This window comes from Silurus aristotelis (assembly GCF_946808225.1).
Source record: "Silurus aristotelis genome assembly, chromosome: 4".
In the NCBI taxonomy this organism is placed as follows: Eukaryota; Metazoa; Chordata; class Actinopteri; order Siluriformes; family Siluridae; genus Silurus; species Silurus aristotelis.
Window position 1 is genome coordinate 18864275 of NC_139577.1, and position 21768 is coordinate 18886042.

Consider the following 21768-nt stretch of genomic DNA (forward strand, 5'->3'; position numbering starts at 1 on the left):
TTTGTAAATATAATAAATATGCATACTCCTGCTATAAACGCTCATTAAATTTTAACCAAAGCCAGAGCACTCAACAGACTCAAATATTCACCCATGTGCAATTTAAAATATGGGCATATGAGCAAATAAAGCATGAGCATACACTGCAAGCTACAGCATGAGTATTATGTGTTATTTCTAGTTTGAAACCACGAGCATGCCACCCGAAAATGTGTATTTCTATTTTAAATAACCGCTCTGTGCTCTGTCAGTGTAAAGGCCAAATTGATTAACATGACAGCATGATGGATGAGGCACCGCTGCAGTCTGGTGTAAAATAGGCTTAAGAGGAGCTCCAAATTGAATGAAATATTCCATAAATCAAGTTTATGTACATAAAACGGCATTATCAATAACGGCTGCTAAAGAGTTCCTGCGACCCTCCCAGATAAACATTTCAGATGACCTCATAGCAAGGTTGAAAGCCTATGCCCTAAATGTGTTTTGAATGGAATATTATTATTACAATATTAGTGTAAGACAAGGATCTTGATATGCACCCTTACCTGCATAAAATCAATAATTGAGTGGTAATTTTAACTGTGATTTCTATATACAGCATAAGGAAAATCCTTCTAGGGAGACAGACATTTGTTTCTCTTTATATCTTTCTATAGTTATTTTCTAATGTGTCCCCAAAGTCTGCACCCAAGCTTTAGCAATAGAAATTAAAAAAATTTTGCCAATGAAACAACCTTTAAATCTTTGAAAGAGAGTAAGTTGACTTGTTTAATTTAGTTTAATTGAGTTAATCTTGCCTGTACTCCAGCTTCTTGCGGTTGACACACACAGCACGCTGGTAGCCTTGGGCAACACACACCTTGTGTGGGCTACACTTCACCTTCAGGCAGGGGTCTTTAGTGGTGTCTACATCTGTAGGAGGAGCGAAATTTTTTTAATATATAATAGCAACCACTTTGGGGGCAAACAGGCTTCTTAGAGACTACAATTATCTCTCAACTAGTTCAGGGTTACAGAGAATTCAGTAGTTAAATGCATAAAGATAAACAAAATAACTTATTTTGTAATAACTTGTATTTCAGTTGATCTACATTTGATAAGTATAAGGCTAACATAAAATAAGCAAACCCATTCAAATATCTGTAAAGCAAATTTCTTCATGAGCTTCTGTGACATTCTTTCTGTCAATCTAACATCCAAATTTACAAATTATGTGAAAATACACATTTAATGATTCCATACACTATCCAGTTTTGTTCCAAATAATACATAAGAAGACAATAAAATTTTTCATAGTGGTTTGAATATGTACTGTTTGTTTAATGCCCTTTAAAATCACATCTATGCTTAAGTCACATCTGCATTTTATGTGCTTAGTTTTCTGCCATTACAGTCCCATCATCAGCATTGTATCGCATCACTGTCATGGTAACAATTATTTTTACTTTCCTTTAGAAGCATGATTGTATTTAGCGGTACCATGGCTGTATCTGGGTGGATCTATAAACCATGTTGCATCACAACACCCTCACTAAGATTAAAGAAAACACAAGAATGATGATGTTGCCATAGCAACAGACCCACTATAGAGATAGCACAAATGCTGGACTGTGATAAGTGACAAGAATTCCATTACCTCTTCCCCCTAGACATAATATTTCTTTACCTCTGATTCTCCATTTTCACTCTCTGGACATGTTTTGTCAGATTTAATTTTAACCAAGTTAAAATTCCAAATTAAACATTCTGTGTTGTGGCAGAGCTAAATTCAGCTTGGGAAAAAGAAAACAAATCCCAACTGCTTTTGCATGAATTCTGCCTCTGCCCCTTGGCCTAATCGTCCAGCTCATGCATTGTTTAATATGACCATCTCGGTCTTAGATCTGAATGCCAGACACAAACTCATGATTAAACAAAGAGCTCTAAATGTAGACTGAATGTGACACTCTGATGTGTTACAATTTTTAAACATAAGATTGGATTTAGCTGAAAAGACTAAAATATATGTATCTCCATATGTTTAGGAATAAATATGACTAATGTGCACTAGATAATATGGTATAATTGTTTTGTACCTTATAGGTCATTTTACATGTATGATGTTTTTCCACATTATTATGGATGACGATAGTATATTATTTAGGGGAATTTTCACATAAAAGTGATCTATAATTAGCCTCCATGTTTGACGCTATGTAATTTTGAGTATAGACTCTGACATTCCAACAGCACCGTTCCCATCTATAAATGTTAATCATATACTGTACATGCAAAGGAGCCTGCTAAATGCCAGCGTTTCTTCTGATCAATTTTGCTGTTCCAAAGCCAGACCCAATGAGACATGACAACCCAAAACTGTTTATAAAAAAGTCTCTTTTTGTTCCAAATCAGTATGATGTAGTGTGCACTGTAACAACATACTATAACGAGGAGTGAATCTCTTTCTAGTATGTTGTTACAGTGGACACTACATCAGACTGATTTAGTTATATTAAGTCACAAAAATGTCTTTGGTAAACATCTTTCTTCTGCTTCAATATTTAACCTTGATACTTGAAAGACTTGATACTTTAGCTAAAACAAAGAAAAATACATCCATTCCTCACCACTTTTTTTTAGTTTCATTAGAAAAACAAAGCGGAATGCAATGCTATACAACAAAAAGACACACAAATACCAAAAATTCCAATACATAAAAATAAAATGTTGCATTTTTAAATACTTTATTTCTATAAAATCACTAGAAGTCACAGAGTTGACTTTGCTGCAGACTTTGAGTGCTAACCAAAAAGATGTCTGGAAATGCAGGAAATCCTTCGATGTCTGCAGTTTAAGTGGGTCAGAACAAAGCCAATGTCACTCAGTGCTAAATCAAGCCTCCAGGACTCTTATTAGGCCTTCAGTGGAACTGACAATGATTCATTAATTACATTCTGAGATATGTGATAATGGACTCCTCGATTCGGTGGTCATCATTTAAACTGCAAATCAAGATACAGTGTTGAAACGTGTCTGGCCATTTCTCCACTATAGCACTTTGTAGAGGTCATTTTATATCAGCTATAAAGTTGTACATATAGATAATCCTGGGCTGCAGGTTTAATGAGGATGTCTGTCTTCATGAACTCTAGATTTGACTGTTATATTTATCTTCTGCTTTCAAAAGACAGGTATGAAACTTACTTTCATTTGAACCTTGATTTTCATCCCATGACCTGATGTAATCATCCTAAAGAGATGGAGAGAAAGATTAAATTGGTGAGATAAATCTATATGTATTCTAAATACCATATCATTAAATCATTAGAAATGTTGTACGAACAGTGACATTAAGTAAAAAACAAAGGTAAAAGGTTAAGTAACACAACACAAAAGGAGGGAGTTTGAGAGACACAAGTAGGTTGGAGTTAAAAAGAAAATGCTTATAAATTCTTCATCTTAAAAAGAAACATCAAAAGAAAGCCAAGGACACAAGACAGATTTAGAACATATTACTGACCTCTACTTCCTGGTGAAACGTGAGGCAGACGAGTAAAAGAGAAAAGAAAAAGCAGACAGTTAGAGGAGAATAAGTCTCGTAGGAGATAAAACAAAAGAAATGGAAGACAATGTATCACTGCTCTATATATATATCGCACTGGTCTCTAGGCAGGATTTGCATAATTCCCAATGTGTGCACTCAAATAGTGAAATTGTTTTATCAGAAATGTTCTGTTCGGGGATTTTACAGCCACATTTGTGAGCATTTTCACCAATTATTTACTGTGCAAACATTGCTTATTGCTGTTCTGCATGCCAATAAGAAGTGTTGGTAAATATGAAGACTGGACTTAAACTTTAAATAATTTTTTTTTCTGTTTAATGCAGTTTCACAAGTGTTATAACAAGCAAGAGAAAGTATGAAGCAAGAGTAAATTGGATTTTTAGCAAGATAGTGAGCATCATACAGTGAAAATGAGAGCTGATGTTATAAGTCAGTGAAAGTAACCACTGCATGTGTTAAAATATAAAACAGTGTCAGTAGCCGTAGAGATATACAGCTTATTTGCTGTTACTCCTACAGTAAATACCCGCCATTCTGTGAATTACATGCCGTTTGCTGTAGAGGCTTTAGAAATACAATCCTCTAAAAATGTACAGTACATAAAAAATGACTGCCAGAAAGCCCTGTTTCGGATCATAGAAGAATAAGCATTCCCCATAAAAAAGCATGGCACTTTGGCATTTCGTTTCAAGACCTAAATTGCTCTATGATTGGCACAATATCAACTTTGCCATTTGCATAACATTAATCAAACCGTCTCAGCCAACTAAACACCTTTCTGCTCCATCAAAATGAAAAAAGCTTTGCCCATTTAGCTTGTACAATAAAGTCATAAATGATGTCACTTTCTAAAAGGCTAAAGCTTCAAACCTTGGGTGATCTATAGCACTTGGCAGACATGATGTTGGTACCTTGGTATCTGCATTATTTATTGTCCAGACAAGCGGAATCTTGCAGAAGAAGGTATTTTATTTGGTGGCGAGACTTCTGTGTTTGGTTCACTGTTTCTCTATGCGTATTAAACATATCTGCAAACAAAATCATTACAAGTGTTTACATGGCATGTGCTGTTACGTTCTGTACTTTACACTCAGACAGCAGAGTGAGTAGGAAATGATCTGATAATATGTTCTTCATCATTGCGATGATGAGCAAACACAAGCATGAGTCACAGCATGAGACCGTGCCACACCACACAGAAACATTGCCACAGCACGAGCCACTAATGTCAAAACGTGCGCTTAGCCACGTGGGTTGGGAGATAGAGCTTTCAAATATTATCAAGACGTTCAAGATATTAAGCGATAACCATATACTGCAATATAAAAAAGCCAAATTAAATAAGAAACATAACAGCATTCTAAGAAACACATTAGCATGGCTACTACATCATCTCACCTCACAAAGCTGTAATAGTGCTAGAAAACCTTATGATACCCTTGGGAAAACTATAAAAGAATGTAGATAGCTATAATGTTAGCTAACTGACTGCAGAGGTTTTATATTCATAAAGTATCATAAGTATGAAAACTGGGCTTTGCATTGTGTATCAGAGACAATATGTCAAATGTTCAACACTCTGTTCATCCCTCCTTGATAAAGTCAAAGTAACACTGCTATCCTTCACTTGATCTCTGGGAACCTCTCATTTTGAAGTCTGTATGATATCATGAGCCGCTATGGGGTTCTTCTTTTTTATTTTAGAACCTGCCAAAATAATCCAGTTATAACATAATCTCTTATGAACAGTTCACATATCTTTATCAAGATCTATCTGAGCACATAAATATCTGGTGACATCTAGTTGTATTTGATAACCAGTGAGTGCTTTGTGATATCAGATATTCCAGAGAACTTCTTTGACTGTGCGCCGTCATGGATATCACTCACACGACCATGTCTCATCGCTGAGTGCTGCGCAATATTTCACATCGTTTGCATGACAACACTGATTGGCAGCCTTCTAATCTCTTAACACGCTGTTTCAAAATTTAACTGCGCTTTAGAGGCACGCATAATAGGAATTTAGTGCATGCATGTGGTTGTTTGTGCACATGAGGTTTTAAAAGCAAACAGCAAGACTGCATGAACAGGATCAGCTTCTTCCTTACATTTAAGAAATAACATGGTGTAAGAGTGATTCATACTTGTAGCCTGGTTGTAAGTAATGAAACATATGTAATAACAGATGAGGTCTTTTTTTTTTTTTAAAGATGAAGTCATGTACACAGTAGTTCAGCATCCATTAAGAGTCACAGACACATATGCCCTGAACAATTCACCAATTAATTGATGGAGATTAAAGACACACCGACATATACACAAACACCTATTCACACCTAGGAAATTTTTTGGGAGTGGGGGCCAATGCACTAATAAAAAAAAAAAATTTACTTGGACACAAGAATTACAAGTTAAGAAACCTGAGCTCAGGATCAAACTTCAGAAGCTGGAACTGTGAATAATATCATTTACAGTTCATTTCCTCTACCCAGTATGAGGTCTTTCCTCTCCTTTGAAGTGATATAGAGACATTAAAATTCCTGACAGATCCGCTGTTTGACTGTTATACTGATTTAATGTAGGAAGGCTATATCAAAATGTATCAGATGTATCAGTGTGGTAAAGGCCTCAAAATGGTCTTGCATCCCACACAAAGATAACGCTGCTGGGCTACTAACAGGCATGTGGGCTTCTCACAGCTCACAAATACATGTGTTCGCATTCAGTTGCTGTTCAATTGAGAATCCAATCAGTCATGTACCATGAAAAGACTAGAACTAAGCAAAGCGCCCACCAGAACTCTGTTTTTACTGTCACTGCACAGTTGGACCAGACAGGCAAACATAAGCCTCCCACTTGATTTATGCACAAGGCTTATTTGACCAGGCTTTTCAGATTAGCTGCATGGCACATCAAAAGCACTGCTAGCAGCCCACTCATCTGATTTAGAGCATCCCAGTCTTCCTTCATGTTCAGGAAAAAGCTTGAAGGTCTACAATTCAGAAGAGGTTTTCTGAGCCAAAAGAGTGAGGCAGGCAGCTCCTCAGAGACGCATCTCTGACCCAGACTGACAGATCATTTTAAGAAGCCCAAAGGCTTTGCACGGAATAAAGCGAACTGCTCTGAGAGAATGCCCTGCAGTTGACTAATGCCAAGCTTCACTATTATCTATTAGGGAAACATAAAGATGTGGGTGGCAGGTTCAGCATAGTAGTCTGGCTCTTTAGATTCAGAGTCTAAGAAACCAATGTGTACAACTACTTATCTATTGCATACACAATGACACATGACAGCCAAAAGTGAAAAAAAGGTTCTCAGATAACATGCACATCATTTAAATTATTAGGAAATAATAATAAATTTATTAAAGTCACTGGAGGTCAATTAATGTTATTTCCAAAGTATAGATCAAATGTGGTGTGACAAGATGCAGGGATTAACACTGTAAAACTGTCCCAAACTGTCATCTATAAAAGATAATTAATCAATGTATTAAAGCACTGTGTTGTTGTTCTGTGCATTGTCTATTCCCTGCTCATCCTCCTTATCTGTGTATTCTAATACATATCCATTTACCCATTATAAACATTTCTAAAACATTAACTGAATATTATCTGAAGAACAAGCATAATAGAAACCGTTTCAACAGGGCCAGCTTTATATATAGAATGCTCTATAATAAAGACATTGATGCATTAAACAATATTGTGTAAAAATGAGTAATTTAAGGAATGTCATATTCATAAATAAGATTAACAAGACTAATACAAAAATATCATATAACTATTCCTTATAGTAGTAAATACTTATAAGCAGGATAGTCCATCCATCCATTTTCCTGCTTAAATTATATATAAGCGCAAAATTTTATTTCTCAAGGCAAACTAATACAAATCCTGAGCCTTAATTAATCCCGATCCTTATGCATAAATTGAGTTCAGCCTCTGAATGGAGGCTGTAGTGACAAATTAACAAGTGCTTTCTAACTCAGTAAACACTTCAGGCTTCAAAAACACTGTCACCTTCCCAATGAGACTGAATGACAGCTATAAAGGTGACAGCCAGAGGGAGCAATACAAGAGAGACAGAAAATCAGTGATGCCTTTAAATGAGCAAATCTGACATGAGACGCAGTCAATAACCCATTCTGCCCAAAAGCAGCAGAAAGAAGTAAGGGACTTGACTGCTGTAGAGCAGATCTTGACAGCTTTGACAAGTCATGTCAACCTTACACATTTCCTAAACGCATTCCCAGTATACTCTGGCTCATTATGGCTAGAGGCAGACTGCACCTCCCTGACATTTGGACAAAGTCTCTGCCAAATAACCTAGCTACTCATTATTACTTTCAAAGAAAAGTTCCCAGTCTGAAGTATGTTTGGCCCTTGACTTTAGCGAAGGCAAGCAGAATAAGACAGAAGGTTCACCTATTCTCCCTGTTCAACAATCCAGACTTTTATTGCTTTATTTCAAATGATGCTTTTAAACTGCTTTTCATTTTAGCATGTGCAATATTTAAAACCGAAAAAAAAAAAAAAAAAAAAGGAAACTTAATGAAGCCTATATTATGGAAATTTTACTGTTTAATAACAGCCTTGGAAATTAAATGTAAAAGTCCTGCTCAGGAATGTATAAGAGACTGAACAGCACTGAAACTGGTGCTGAGCCTGCCACACTTTGCACCTGCACTGCTGAATGTTCAATTCAGCAGGAAAGGGCACAGAACACAGGAGTGCCATGATGAAAGACCGGTTTCTCTTGACTCAATTAAAGCCCCCCAAAAACTGGTGTGTGGCCAGAAGCTTCTACACCCCACTGACTTTCCCTTTACTGGCTGCCATTTCAATGTACTCCAACTCTGCTGCCTATTAAGCCTGCGCCCAGTCCCTCAGGCCAAACTTGCAAGTTTATCAGTACTGAATTGAGAGCAAGAAACCTGCACATTACAAAACAGGATTCATTGGCTGCTGTGTGCCAATGTAGCTTGCTGAATTATGATTTGTCTACACCCTGACTGTAAGGTTATATTAGCTGGCATTAAATTATACAGGATTACAAATAATCATAACCCATATGCCATGATGACAACATAACGACAGGGGTATACCCACCTACACAGCCACGTGGTTCCAACCCTGATGGATTAGCGCCACTCATGACAAAACTGTGTGACTTTTATATACCTGGGATACATGCCCAGTGGGACTGTCACAAGCGTTTACTCTTCACACTACCCAGCCAGCCGTCTCACCTGTCGCTGAGGGTGAGGATGGATGCTTAAGCATTTCAGCTGCTACTCTATGACTACACTATGACTACCCTATGCTTCATTCATTTTATTAGGCTCACAAATGCAAACCAGCATGCATTTTTACCAGTGATTAATGCACTTGATTAGAAGCAATACATTATTCGCTTGATCAGACTTTAACTCCACCAATGAAGACATCTTCTTCATCATCATGCTGAAAACATTTTCCTATCTGCAATGAGAAAGAAGTCTGCCAAATAACAGACTTCCCTAAGAGCAGCATTATTACACCCACCTCAGCCCGGTCCAGTGTGCATCTTAATACCACAGTAATGACTAGGGAACTGGGGAGAAGATGCATGAAACATTTTGCTTCATTAAAAATGTAGTGGCAGTGTAACAGGTGCAAGCCTGACACAGTCTTCCGCTGCTGAGGGGAAGCACTGCTTTTAATGAGCTCCTTCTACACCGAGAGAGGGGGAGAGATAGAGGCTGGCAGCCACCAGAGGATTGACCGGCTCTGTTCGTTGTTTATTTTCAGTGGAACAGATGACAGCTTCACTCCTGCTTTCTGAGAAACTCTCTAAGCTGCTGATGGAGGAGGGGGCAATCACATGCACTCACAGAAACTGCTGCATATATACTGATAATGAGCATAATCCTATTACAACAGATTATTAAAAGTCAATGTAACTGCATCCAATGGAAATGCTGTATATTCATCTTCTGTCACCTTTCATTATTGTTTTACATAGCATAACATTGCAGAGATTAAGGAACGGGTTAAAAAAAAAGACTGTTTACAATGAATTATATTCAGTCATGACATAAATGGTCTATTGTTTTAGGTGGCCGGTCACTTTAAATCGGATTTGACATTCTCCTATGCCATGTTGTTACAATTGTAAGCAGGAGTCTCCTTAGCAATGCCAGTTTCACACTAGTCATAGTTGGTTCATTGAAAATCTCATCATAAATATTGTTCTTTGCCAATTTGGCTCTTCACCAAAATCTCATAAAATATAAATAAACAGGCAACATGAACATTAAGCTATGGCTAAATATTATACTTAGGTGACATTTTAAATACATTAAAATATTTACATACACTGTATACTTAAACAAATCTACTTTAATATTCAAACACCATTTATAATAGTAAACCAAATACAATTGCCTCAATATTTTTTTCTCAGCTGATGTTGTCTCAACATCAACTGGGCATGCAAAGATCTATATGCAGACAGTCAGAATAGGAAACTAGGCTATTTACATGTCTGGTTTTCAAGCCCATCAGAATAATCTATCTATCCCACTAGAGTAAAAATTCAGATCTACAAACCCCCTATGATGCAGACAATAAAGAATGTTCATTAAATATTTATGTGAGTGTGTGTGTGTGTGTGAGGACATATGCTTTTTTTGTTCTGCTGTTTGGATTACTGTTACCATTCATTACAATGCCACTCAATACTCTGTGTCTCGAAGGGCATTAAAAGTCTGAATCAATTTCGGTAATTTGACTTTACCCTGATACAAAGTGAAGATAAAATAAATGTTTTTATAAACTGAGTCAATGTGAACTCAGTACAGTTTAACTGCTTTTTATACATGTATGGGAACAGCAATAAACATCAGCATCCTAGTAAATTTTCCAGTTTTTTTTTTTTTTTTCAGAAAATATTGAAAGATTTGCCATTTAATGAATATATTTAAGTTTAAAATCTATGTATAGAGTGTACTGCTTTTATACAATTGCACTATGAAATCATAGAATTTTTGTATAAGTTGTGTCCTTTAACACACTAGTTATTTAACACACATTATTCTAGTGAGTGTGAACGACACAAGTCATGCTCGAAAAAATGCGTATAAAGAATGCCCCAGCCTTCTTTTAAAAGGATGTGCCTCTCAGCTTAATAATGCTTCTTAAGCACCTCGGAGAACACATAAACTACTCATACATTTCTTTCACTTCCAACAATAGTAAAAAGAACTAATTATTATGTGATACAATTTTCAGTTTTTCTTGCTGCCAAATTCACACTTCTATCAAAGCAGTGGCTGGAGCTGTTCTCAGGAGATGGTGTGGTGGATCAGATTTACAGGGGTTCTCCAGTGTCTCCTCACCAGAGACACAAGGTAACAAATCCCAAATTGCAGTTTTCAGTAACCATTAGGAACAATGTGACTTCCCGAAAGCTATAGCATCACATGGAAACAAAACAAAAACACATGCACAATGCACAGATTTAGGAGGCCATGCACTTTCTCTGTTTGCACAATATGATCTATGTATTAAGTAATCTTGCACTCTGTAGCCCAGGTACTGTATCTGAAATTACATATATCTTACATACACAGCATGTCAGATCAGTACCACAAAAAGATTAGTGTATCTGAAACCAAAGTATTTATTACCTCCACGTACTTTTAATATAAAATAACCAAATTCTAAGTTAGATCCATAAAAATATATTAATCCTACACTTCACAGTGATAAAAAGAGATAGGAGAGAATTGGGGTTTCTAAAGTAATCAGTTATATAAAAAAAAAAAGTGATAGCAATAAAGCAATACATTGTATGAATGAGTTGAAAATGTATTAATATACTGATTTCTTACAGAAAACAATCTTTGTTTCCTGTGTTGCCACAATGTTTAGTATAATGTTTATATTAGTGATATGTTTCTGTAAGGCTGCTATGGGATTGTGTCCCATTTTAAAAGCACTACACAAAAAAAAAGGGAATTGAATTGAATCATCATGTGCAGAACTGAACAGTCACATGATTGCTAAGGAGAGGTATGTAGCCTGTACTACTCAATTTCATAAACTACACAATTTTAAATGCATAAAAAGTTCCCTATCAGGTGGCTAATATTAAGACAGTGGACATTCCTGTGTATTATTTTGTATGCAAGAGATACAAATCCAAATATCCAAATACACAGGCCTCCTATGTAGATCTTATGAAAATGTTGTTTAATCATGTTAAGCTCCTAGTTCTAATTCATCCCCATCCCAATATGTCTATGGCCACAATTTAGAGAATTCTACAGTCCAGCACCAGGAGGTTAATAAATAAGATTGAAAAATCATTGGAAAATATCAGTTAAATCAAAATTTCTCGGGGGGGGGGGGGGGGGGGGGGGGTGTTGATTCTCTAGAGCTGGTCCATACAGTAAAGCCAATACAGACTAAGGGAAACATTTCTAATTCTAATTCTCAATACAGAACCTTTGAATTTAGTTTGCAGTGTATTTCTTGTATATTCATCTATTTAATATTGTTGCTGGTATGGTTTAAGTAGGTGTGCATGCTGTGATAATTGCTCAGAAATAGCACATGGTTTAGTGTTTGCAGAAGCAGGGGCTAATTAACCCGGCACATATGCACTGCAAAAGCTGTGATGAAAATGTACACAATAATATATTCTGGCATTTGAAGATGAAAATCATTAAAGAACTGAACAAGAGGAGAAGTGAAGCATCACCTCTTATCTGACAGTGTGTGACCGACATCTTCTGTCAACAGTAAACAGGAGCAGTCCTGCAGGTCTTCAGAAACCCTCTTCATTACTTATCTTGTGTAAACTAAGCCAGCCAATATATTACTTCATCCAATTGAGAGATGCATGGCAAATACCACTTATTTAGCCCATATTTAAACTCAAACATCCAAAGCTTCACTCGGGGGTTCGGAAACGGGATCTAGTGAGTATAATACCCTATTTGAACACAAGGTTGCTGTTTCGGACACAGCCTTAAAGACGACTCGAACTCGACGCCAGACCTCTCACACCATTCAAATGTATTTGAAGGTTTTTATAGACTTTGCGTGTCCGTACGTTAAAATGCACACAAAAACAATGAAACCGAATTAAAACCCGCAGCTTCTCTCGTGCGTTCAAGCGGACTTACATCTCGGAATCGGTTCCAGTGTTTGATCTTGCGACTGTACTGGGAAATGGTGGCCAGCCACTGCTCGTCTTCCATGAAATTGCCGCTTTTCTCAGCCGCATCTTTGCCACCTCGCTTCCCGTCCGCCTGAACCGGAGACCCCGAGAGCACCAGGATCGGGAGAAGAAGAGAGAAAAGACACAAGAGCATCATGATTTTCCCTTCACCAGGGTTCCGCAAGAGAGCAGCGAGTCAGAGGAGCTGTTTTTCCTAACAGCTATAGATGGATGCTGAGGCTTCACTGAAATGTGACCCGATTACAGGATGCTGGTTACACACACACACTGCTACAAGGAGAGAGAGAGAGAGAGAGAGAGAGAGAGAGAGAGAGAGAGAGAGAGAGAGAGATGCAGTGTATCAATAAGATTTGCATCAACCATATTCCATTCTGTCTTTTTTATATTCTACAGATGAGTACAAAAATAGACCTGAATCAATTAAACATTTAAAAACATAATAATAATAATAATAATAATAATAATAATAATAATAATAATAATAATAATAATAATTATTATTATTATTATTATTAACAGAAAAATTACAAGTGAATGGATTCAAAAGCTGCTCAAGGGATACACAAAAATAATTAATAAAAAAAAAAAAGGAAAAAAAAAAGTTTATATCACATCCAGAAATGGAAATGTAAAATGTGTCAACAGTACTGTTATAATATATATTAATAAAATTTTTACATTTTTTACTTATTTATTTTGTTTACATTGTTTACATTTTCTGTTAATGTGCAGGATTAAAACTTTTGCCCAAAGTATATAGTGATTTAATCAAAAAGAGCTGACACAAAACATAATTACACAATTATCCAAGTGGTGCCTAGATATAGCATTTCTTTTGTAAAAAAAAAAAAAAAAAACAGAACAGTAAGGGAACAGTTCACCTAAGGAACATGGAGGGAAGTGACCTTCCGAATGCCTGGACTATAAGCTTCCTGCATTTTCAAAAGAAGGCAAGAGACAACATTTGCAAAGGGTCCAGAAAATCGTTGAAAGCCACAGTATCCAATGTGCAATATGTAAATGTATTCAAATTGGTGAGTGAATTTACGTACAGCTGAACCCTGAATGGGTGATAGATTTTCTCTGCAAAACATTCATCTAAAAAAAACACTAGTTAGGGAACAAAAAAGTTATTATAATAGAGCAAATAAGTAATCTAGCACTTTAAAAATGTGTTTTTATATTTTATTTTTGTATTACTTTTTTCAATCCTTGAACTACAAAGTGACAGTGCAGAACAATCCTGTGTCACTCACATATATCAGTATGTGGTGAAATCCAAACCACAGACACCCAGGGGAACTTTCTGGAGTTCACCATGTTATTGAAGGAGTATGTTATACGTGACTATGGCTGCTTATTATGTGGTTATGTGATTGAGGTTCTTAGGTAAAGTTTGTTAGTGACTGGTGATTCAATAAAAGGGCTGCAGGCATGAAACAAAGAAGGTATAAAGTGAATCTTTATGGAGAATGTATTTTATGAACTGCATACATGCTTATTTGAATCTATTAAGACTATATTTTTTTCAGTATGTCTAAAGGTATTTTAAACCTCATACAATATGTTAATCCACTACATTTTTCTCTCTTTTTCAAAATGTATGCAAAGAGGAATATAAATCTAAGTAAACAGATATGATTGCTTATTCAGTATAATAAACACATATGGGCCTGAGGGATTAAGTGTTGTGTCAACCTGTTTGAATTTTAAAAATAGGTTTTTATTAAGTGCTATTATTAAGATGGTTGTTAAATGTTCTTGGAACTTCCTGAACTTTTCTTAAATTATGCTGATTTCATTGGCCTTCTCCCATTTCTGTTCTCATGCCTTTTTTTTCTAAACAGAATGGATTGACTATTGACTACAGGCCGCCAGTTCAATCTTTCTTCTCTCATCCTCGGAGGGAGAACCATCAATGTTTGGAAATGAGATTGTATTATATAGCATTGGAAGGGGGGCAGTTTCCCCTGCTCTCAGCAGTTTTCATCATTGCTTAGCTGGGACACTTCTGTCACTGATATGCTGCAGTGAAGACCAATGCTATACTGACTCATTCTGATTTCACCCTTTTTCAACTGCAGTGAGATACTGACACATCTCTGATATCAATACCTTCTCATAGTCAATTAGTTCTGCAGCCTAATACTGGCCACAGTGCACACACTTTGGTCACACACCGTTTCTAAAGGGCTTCCTTTTCACAGCTTTTCCGTTTATATCTGTTTATGCTTCTACTTTCTAATAGCATCAATTGTAAGTAGATGAATAAAATGTAAACACAATGCTATATCAGTAGACTATAGCTTAATATACATAGTATACTAACCGTACGTAATTAATAATTCTTTCTTATGGAAAGTATGCAAAGTTACGTGACAAAGAGCATGTTCACGATGATACTTTCTCTTGCTTGATCTTTGCACTCCAATTCTTCTTACTTTGTTCTGCTCTGCTCTAAGAAGAAACCAGGCGGTGGTCAAAAAGCCTTTGGAGAGAAGGAATCCAGGCTCAGCTATATCATGAACTATGAATTGCCGCAACAACTGCAGTTCTTCAGGGCTATAAAAGTGATCTTAAAATTTTATATCAACGTTATTTGTTTTAGATAAGGGGAATGTGAACTATTTAACATTTAATGTTAGGTTTAATGTCTTTATGTTTTTTATTTAAATAAAAAAGTATGAGCAGACCTAGGACAACACACATTAAGCCACTTCTGAAATGTAGATTTTCTCTTGGACTTATGCGAATAATATTATAATTATAAGATCGATTCAATGTGATTTTGCTTGCTGGTGACACAGACCTGTCTTTCCTTTGTTCCCTTGTGCACCCGTCTGTTTCTTGGGTAACAAGTTTTTTGTCCTTGTTCTTGTTTTTATGCTTTTTTCTTGCTGAGCCTTGGGCATTATTTACTTGATCTCAAGTGTGTCCTTTGCTTGTACACCATCCCTTTCATTATATCCTGTCTTTTGGAATTCTGGTTGTTAAGTTCTTTCACTTCTGATGAAACCGCAACATTTAGCATTTATCCATTCATTCATTATTCTGAATACACTAAACTGTATTCATAAATGACAGCATGTTTTTAATTAATGAAAGCAAGGGCTTCTTTAAGAATGAATGATATCAAATCAAATATGAAAAAAAAACTGGATTATATTTCTACAGGCACATCATGGCCTGATAATACCTTGGACTTGGCTTGATGCCTGAATTTAATTGATGGCTGAACTTTCCAAAAGTCAGGAGCATCTTCACATCACAATCTTGATTTATTACTGCCGGAATTAAAACAGCGGGAACTACATTATTGTTTCTGCCAATAGCAAAACAGCCATTGAAAGCAGATTTATGTTTATGCCATACTGCAGCAGAAATGTTGCGATGTGGCATGGTGGTATGATATATCACTAATTTACTGATATATCATAATACATTAGAAGTGTCAGCTGCATACACATTTTTCCACCATATCAACCTTAGGACTGTACAAAGAGGTGCTGTGCAACGTATGGGAACTGAAAGAGAGAACATTGCCTTTCAGCAAGATTTATCCAGCATCACTGTTTCTTTTGCACCTTAGGGAATTGAAATCCTCTTCTAGCTCCACCAGCCATAAATCAAACTGTAAATGGAACAATGTTTTAGCCAGTGACTAAGAGTATATACACACACACACACACACACACACACAGAGAGAGAGAGAGAGAGAGAGAGAGAGAGAGAGAGAGAGAGAGAGAGAGAGAGAGAGAGAAAGAGAGAGAGTATGGCACCGCTATTTGGGGCCACAGGTACAAACCACATACTCACTCCATTTGTTGTAGATTGCACTTTTGTTGTAGTTTGGTTGTTATCATTCCATATATGTAATAAAATGTTAAAATATACTTTAGTGTCAATACAAACAACTCTTTTAAGTATGTGCAATTTTTTTATATATATTTTCATTTTTTCATGTTTGCTACATAAGTTTGCAATTGCAGAATTGAGAAAAGAAGAGGCAGCAACTAAAGGTTTCAGGACTTTTAGCAGATGCGGCCCATATAAACAGAAGCCTTCATGTTCTAACAGCATGGCGTTTCTATGGATACAGACTAAACCATGCAGCCCTGGGACTCTCCTGCAGCACTCCCTCTACATTGGATTCAGCATTGCTCACTATTTAACACAAATCTTCCTATCAGCATTAAGGCCCCTAGGACGATCACACAGAGAATTCAGCTATTCTTCTGAAACAGAGCCACCCATGTAGAGCAGGGATAATGCCCCACATATTCAAAAAGGGTAAATCTATTCAGTACTGTTTGCTGGAGCTGCTCTGAATGCAGGCAGAGGTTGAGATGTGTACTACAGATAAGTAAGAGCTTGTAGAAAATGTAGACTCTGATACATCACTTTTGTTAATAATGTTATTAAACATACATATGCCTGTGCAATTAGAAAAACATTAGTGTCCAAGAGTATTTTCTAAAACAAATTGGTTAACATGAACTATAATAGCACATGAATGCCTCCCAGTGTACACTTTTGTTATTACACATTTTCCTATTATCATTAACCTGCATAGTAAAAAAGTTATTTACAATATAAATTACAATAATGCTTGTATATTGTGAACTCTGTTTGCAGAGCACTTATATTTGTTTCCTACGTGCTTCATCTCATACATATGCTAAAATACTTTTTTTTTTTTTTTTAATTGAAGTTAGCATTTTGTCATTAATGCTTCGTCTTTGTATTGAGCTAAAACAACAAAAAGCATTACTGCTGGACTGCACAAATACAAACACCATCACAACCCCACTACCAAATATTTGACAGATTTTTATCTCACCACAAACACACCACACATCTTTGTATAAAACCATTAAAATCTAACATCTAATATTTTACTGTGTGGCATGACATATGATTGATCTGCATGATATAAAAATAAAGTACACTTTCAGAGCAAAGACACAGCTGAAAGTCTTCCCTCCAGAAGTAAGCAGACATAGTGCACATATTATGTGTATATTTCTTTAAATAGCATTTGTTTACTGTAAATACTAGATTTTCGTGCCCACTGTTTTTTCAATAACCTAGGCTTCTTACTTCTATTATGATTTGAGAAATTGAGTTAAATTAGTACCTTGGCAACGTCCCAATAACCACCTTGTGTGATAAGTGCATTGTGTGATAAGTGACAAAACTCCCACCATGGTCTACCATTGCTGATTCACACATACTTAATTGAAGCTGGCTTTCAGTCATTCTATAATTTACACAATGTCTTTGTATTGAGCTAAAACACCAGAAAGAATGTGACAAGAAAATAAATAGATAAAGAAATAAATGGATTTAGTTTTTGTGCCGACTGTTCTTTCAATAAACGAGGCTGCTAATCTTTATCTTGATATGAGAAATGTTGTTAAATTAGTACATTTGCAACGACCAAATAACCCGCTTGTGTGGTAAATGAAAAAAGCTCTGTACCATTGTCCTTCATTACTGAGTCACACATATTTACCATGTTCATGATCAGTATAAGGTGCATTTTTTTCTTTTCATTAATCTCACAAAAATGTTTTTTTTTTTTTTATTGAATTCACAGGATTTGCACTTTCTGATCTATAAGTCTAACAGCAAAGATATTTGATCACAATTTCAGATAATATAATTTGCCAATTTAAAACTTAAGTTAATTAAATAAACAGACATTTTGTGAATACCGAGTTATTGCAATTTTCTGTTATAGTTTCTATATTGGATGTTCTGCAGGTTATAGAACTTGTTACTATTGTTGCATGGATGATGAACTAGTGTGTGGATACCACGTAATAAGGAGTAAGGTTTATGAAAGTGCAGATCGGTTTATTTGCAGTGTAAGACATTAAACATAAACACAACAAAACAAATCACAAATTACAAGACAAAAGGAACCTGGTGCTGCTAGATCAGCATATTTCTCTACCCTCATAATAACAAGCATAATCTTAGAATTTGAATCAGCACGTAGCAAAATTAACTGAAAATACCGTCAATCGGTTGTAATGATTTCATTAACTTTTTTAATAATAAAATTTAAAACATCAGGCAAAAAATCCAGACTATTAATTTAAATCCAAACTATTGCATAAATAACCCTGTTGCATAAATAACCCACTATAACTATAACAGATTGTCAATTACAAAGTTTTACTCCCATTGAAGAGAGTGAATTAATTTAATTGATTTCTTCATCAAAATCATCAACTTGTATTTTCAATCCCTTGCCTACAACTTTCTTCAAACAGATCATTCCAAAAGTAATTGAACCTGTTCTAAAAATTATAAACTCTTCCATCAGCACTGGTTATGCACCTAAATCCTTCAAACTGCAGTTATAAACCCCCCAATTAAGAAACCTGACCTTGACGCTTGTCAGCTATCCAACAAAACCGCAATATCAAACCTCCACTTTATCTCCAAGATTTTAGAAAAGGTTGTAGCACAGCAGTTCTGCTCACATCTGCTTAGGAATAACATTTTTTATGTATCAGTCAGGATTTAGGCCTCATCATAGTACAGAGACGGCAGTAGTTAAATGACCTTACTTGTTTTGCTCGACCTTAATGCAGCTTTTTACACCATTGATAATACTATCCTCCTTGCTTGACTAAAGAATGTTGTTGGAATAAAGGGAACAGCTCCCTCCTGGCGTAGGTCTTATCTGACTGATTGCTATCGGTTTGTTGAGGTGAGTTCTCCACACTCTCATTTTTCCAAACTGCATTTATCTTTATATATGCAGCCTCTGGGTGAAATGATACATAAAAATGGTATTCGCTTCTGTTTCTATGCTGATGATACACAGTTGTATATTTAAGCAAAGCCATATGACAGAGATCAGCTTAAAACTGTTGAGGAGAGTGTAAAGGACATTAGACAGTGGATGATAAATTCCTTCTGCTCAACTCAGATAAGACAGAATTACATTTCTCCTTCAGTTATGGAAGAGCCTTCCAATTAGTGTTCAGGACTCAGACACAGTCTCAGTGTTCAAATCGAGGCTAAAAACACATTTTTTTTTAGTCAAGCCTTTTATCAGCAGATTTTTCTCAGGTAAAAGAGCAGATCTCGAGGGATCATGGATATAGAGTGTTTGGTGAACTGGGTGGTCTCTTATCCCAGAGATCCCTCATGTATGTGTTACCTTCTGGTTCTGCTGCCATAGCGAGTCTTGCTGGAGTCCCCAACTGCACAGTGTCCTTGAATTTTATACAACAATAAGGATACTTAATAATCCATATTGTTCTCTCCCTGTCACCCCTCCTCTCTCTCTCGGTCAAGTTAATCATGCTCCTGAAGTTCTAGTGACCAGTGTTTCTGCTCCTTTACTCTCATAGGAGCTTCCCGCTTCGTCCTGGCCTGCCTCTGAATGGTGTTCTTCTAAATTAAAGGCCACTCTGTGCAGCTGGGGATGGTTTTTCATCAACGGCCTAGAGATCCATGAAATTACAGAGTAAGAACAGGGGCTTTGAGGATTTGGATTTGGACTGTAGTTAATGTCAACAGTCTCCTACACTGACACAAGACTACAGTTTACATATTATCACCATCACTGCACACCTCAACATTGTTCAGCTGTAATAAATGGACATTCGGTACCACCCAGATGAGGATGGGTTCCCATTTTAAGTCTGGTTTCTCTCAAGGTTTCTTCCTTATGCCATCTCTAGTAGTTTTTCCTTGCCACAGTCGCCACCAGCTCACTCATCGGGGACACATAAAGAACACCTCATTCATTCTTTATCTGTGTAAAGCTGCTTTGAGACAATTTGCAAAGTTAAAAGCGCTATACAAATAAAAATGAATTGAATTGAATTCAGGACAACGTGTGTAAGTAAATGCTTTAATAGCATTGAATACATAATTACAATGTTTAATAAAATGGCATAGATTACACTGACTTTTATTGCATATACAAAAGAAAGCATTTCACTATACAATGACAGGGAGGACATGGAAGTGTTGACAATTACAAGGTTGGTGTGGAAGAACAGAGCATGACCGCAAATCCACTAAACACATTTGGGATGAAGTGGAATACTGACTTCACTCCAGGTTGCCTCAATGGACATCATTGCCTGACCTCACTAATGCTCCTGTGGCTGACTGAGCACAAATCCAGCAACACTATGAAAAAATAAAAGACTTCACAGAAGAGCGAGAAAAAAATTCACTGAAGACAATGGTACATATTTATTTAAAGTGCATCTGAAGGTGGATAACATTCTATTGGTGCATCAGTGTTTAACAATTCAGAATAAGACTGAAATAATTGTAAATTTCTGAATGAATTGCATTTATAATATTTTTCAATGGTGAATGATTGTACTAAGGACACCTAAGGACCCTAAGATTGATAATGAGCCACCAGTCAGGTCAAGGTGGTTAGATGACTTTTAGGTTTCAGGTTGTTTTCTACAATGTCAAGAAGCCAAACATTCAAATCAACATAGAAGTGGTTGAAGGAACATGAAATCATTTTTTTGCAATTACAATCTTAGCCATTCTTTATAATGGTACAAAGCAGGAGTAAAAAAGGTACTTTTCAGTCTTTAAATGTTCAGTTTGCTCTTCTGCTGCTGTAGCTTTTTCATCAAGTTTTGATGTGCTGTGTGCTTTTGTAGATGGCAAAACAATGCATATTTCCTCAACACAGTGTTTCAGCCTGCAGAACCTCTGCACACCATTTGTTGTTTTTCACACTATTCAGTGTAAACACCAGGGGCTGTTGTGTGTGAAAATCCCAGAAGATCAGCAGTTTCTGAAATATTTAAACCAGCCCATCTGGCAGCAACAACCATGCCACAGTTAAAGCAACAGGGATCATATTTTACCAATTCTGATGACCGAGTATTTACTGTGAGTTTCTGGTTCTTCTGCAGTTAATGATGAAACAATGGATAGAGCAGTATTATAAAGTGAAAATAAAACTTCTTAGTGTATACTCACTGGTC

The 21768-nt window shown here is 36.2% G+C and overlaps 1 protein-coding gene across 1 annotated transcript in view; it reads right to left on the minus strand.

Annotated features, from left to right (window-relative positions):
* Positions 1–13026, minus strand: part of spock2 (SPARC (osteonectin), cwcv and kazal like domains proteoglycan 2) — a 28669-nt gene extending 15643 nt beyond the window's left edge. Inside the window, exons 1-3 of the mRNA XM_083539712.1 lie at positions 12723–13026; positions 3184–3229; positions 798–912 (exon numbers count right to left, since the gene is read on the minus strand). Of these exons, the coding sequence (XP_083395838.1) occupies positions 798–912; positions 3184–3229; positions 12723–12914 (353 nt within the window). The 5' untranslated portion in view covers positions 12915–13026. The remainder of the gene's footprint in view (positions 1–797; positions 913–3183; positions 3230–12722) is intronic.
* Positions 13027–21768: the final 8742 nt, after the last annotated feature.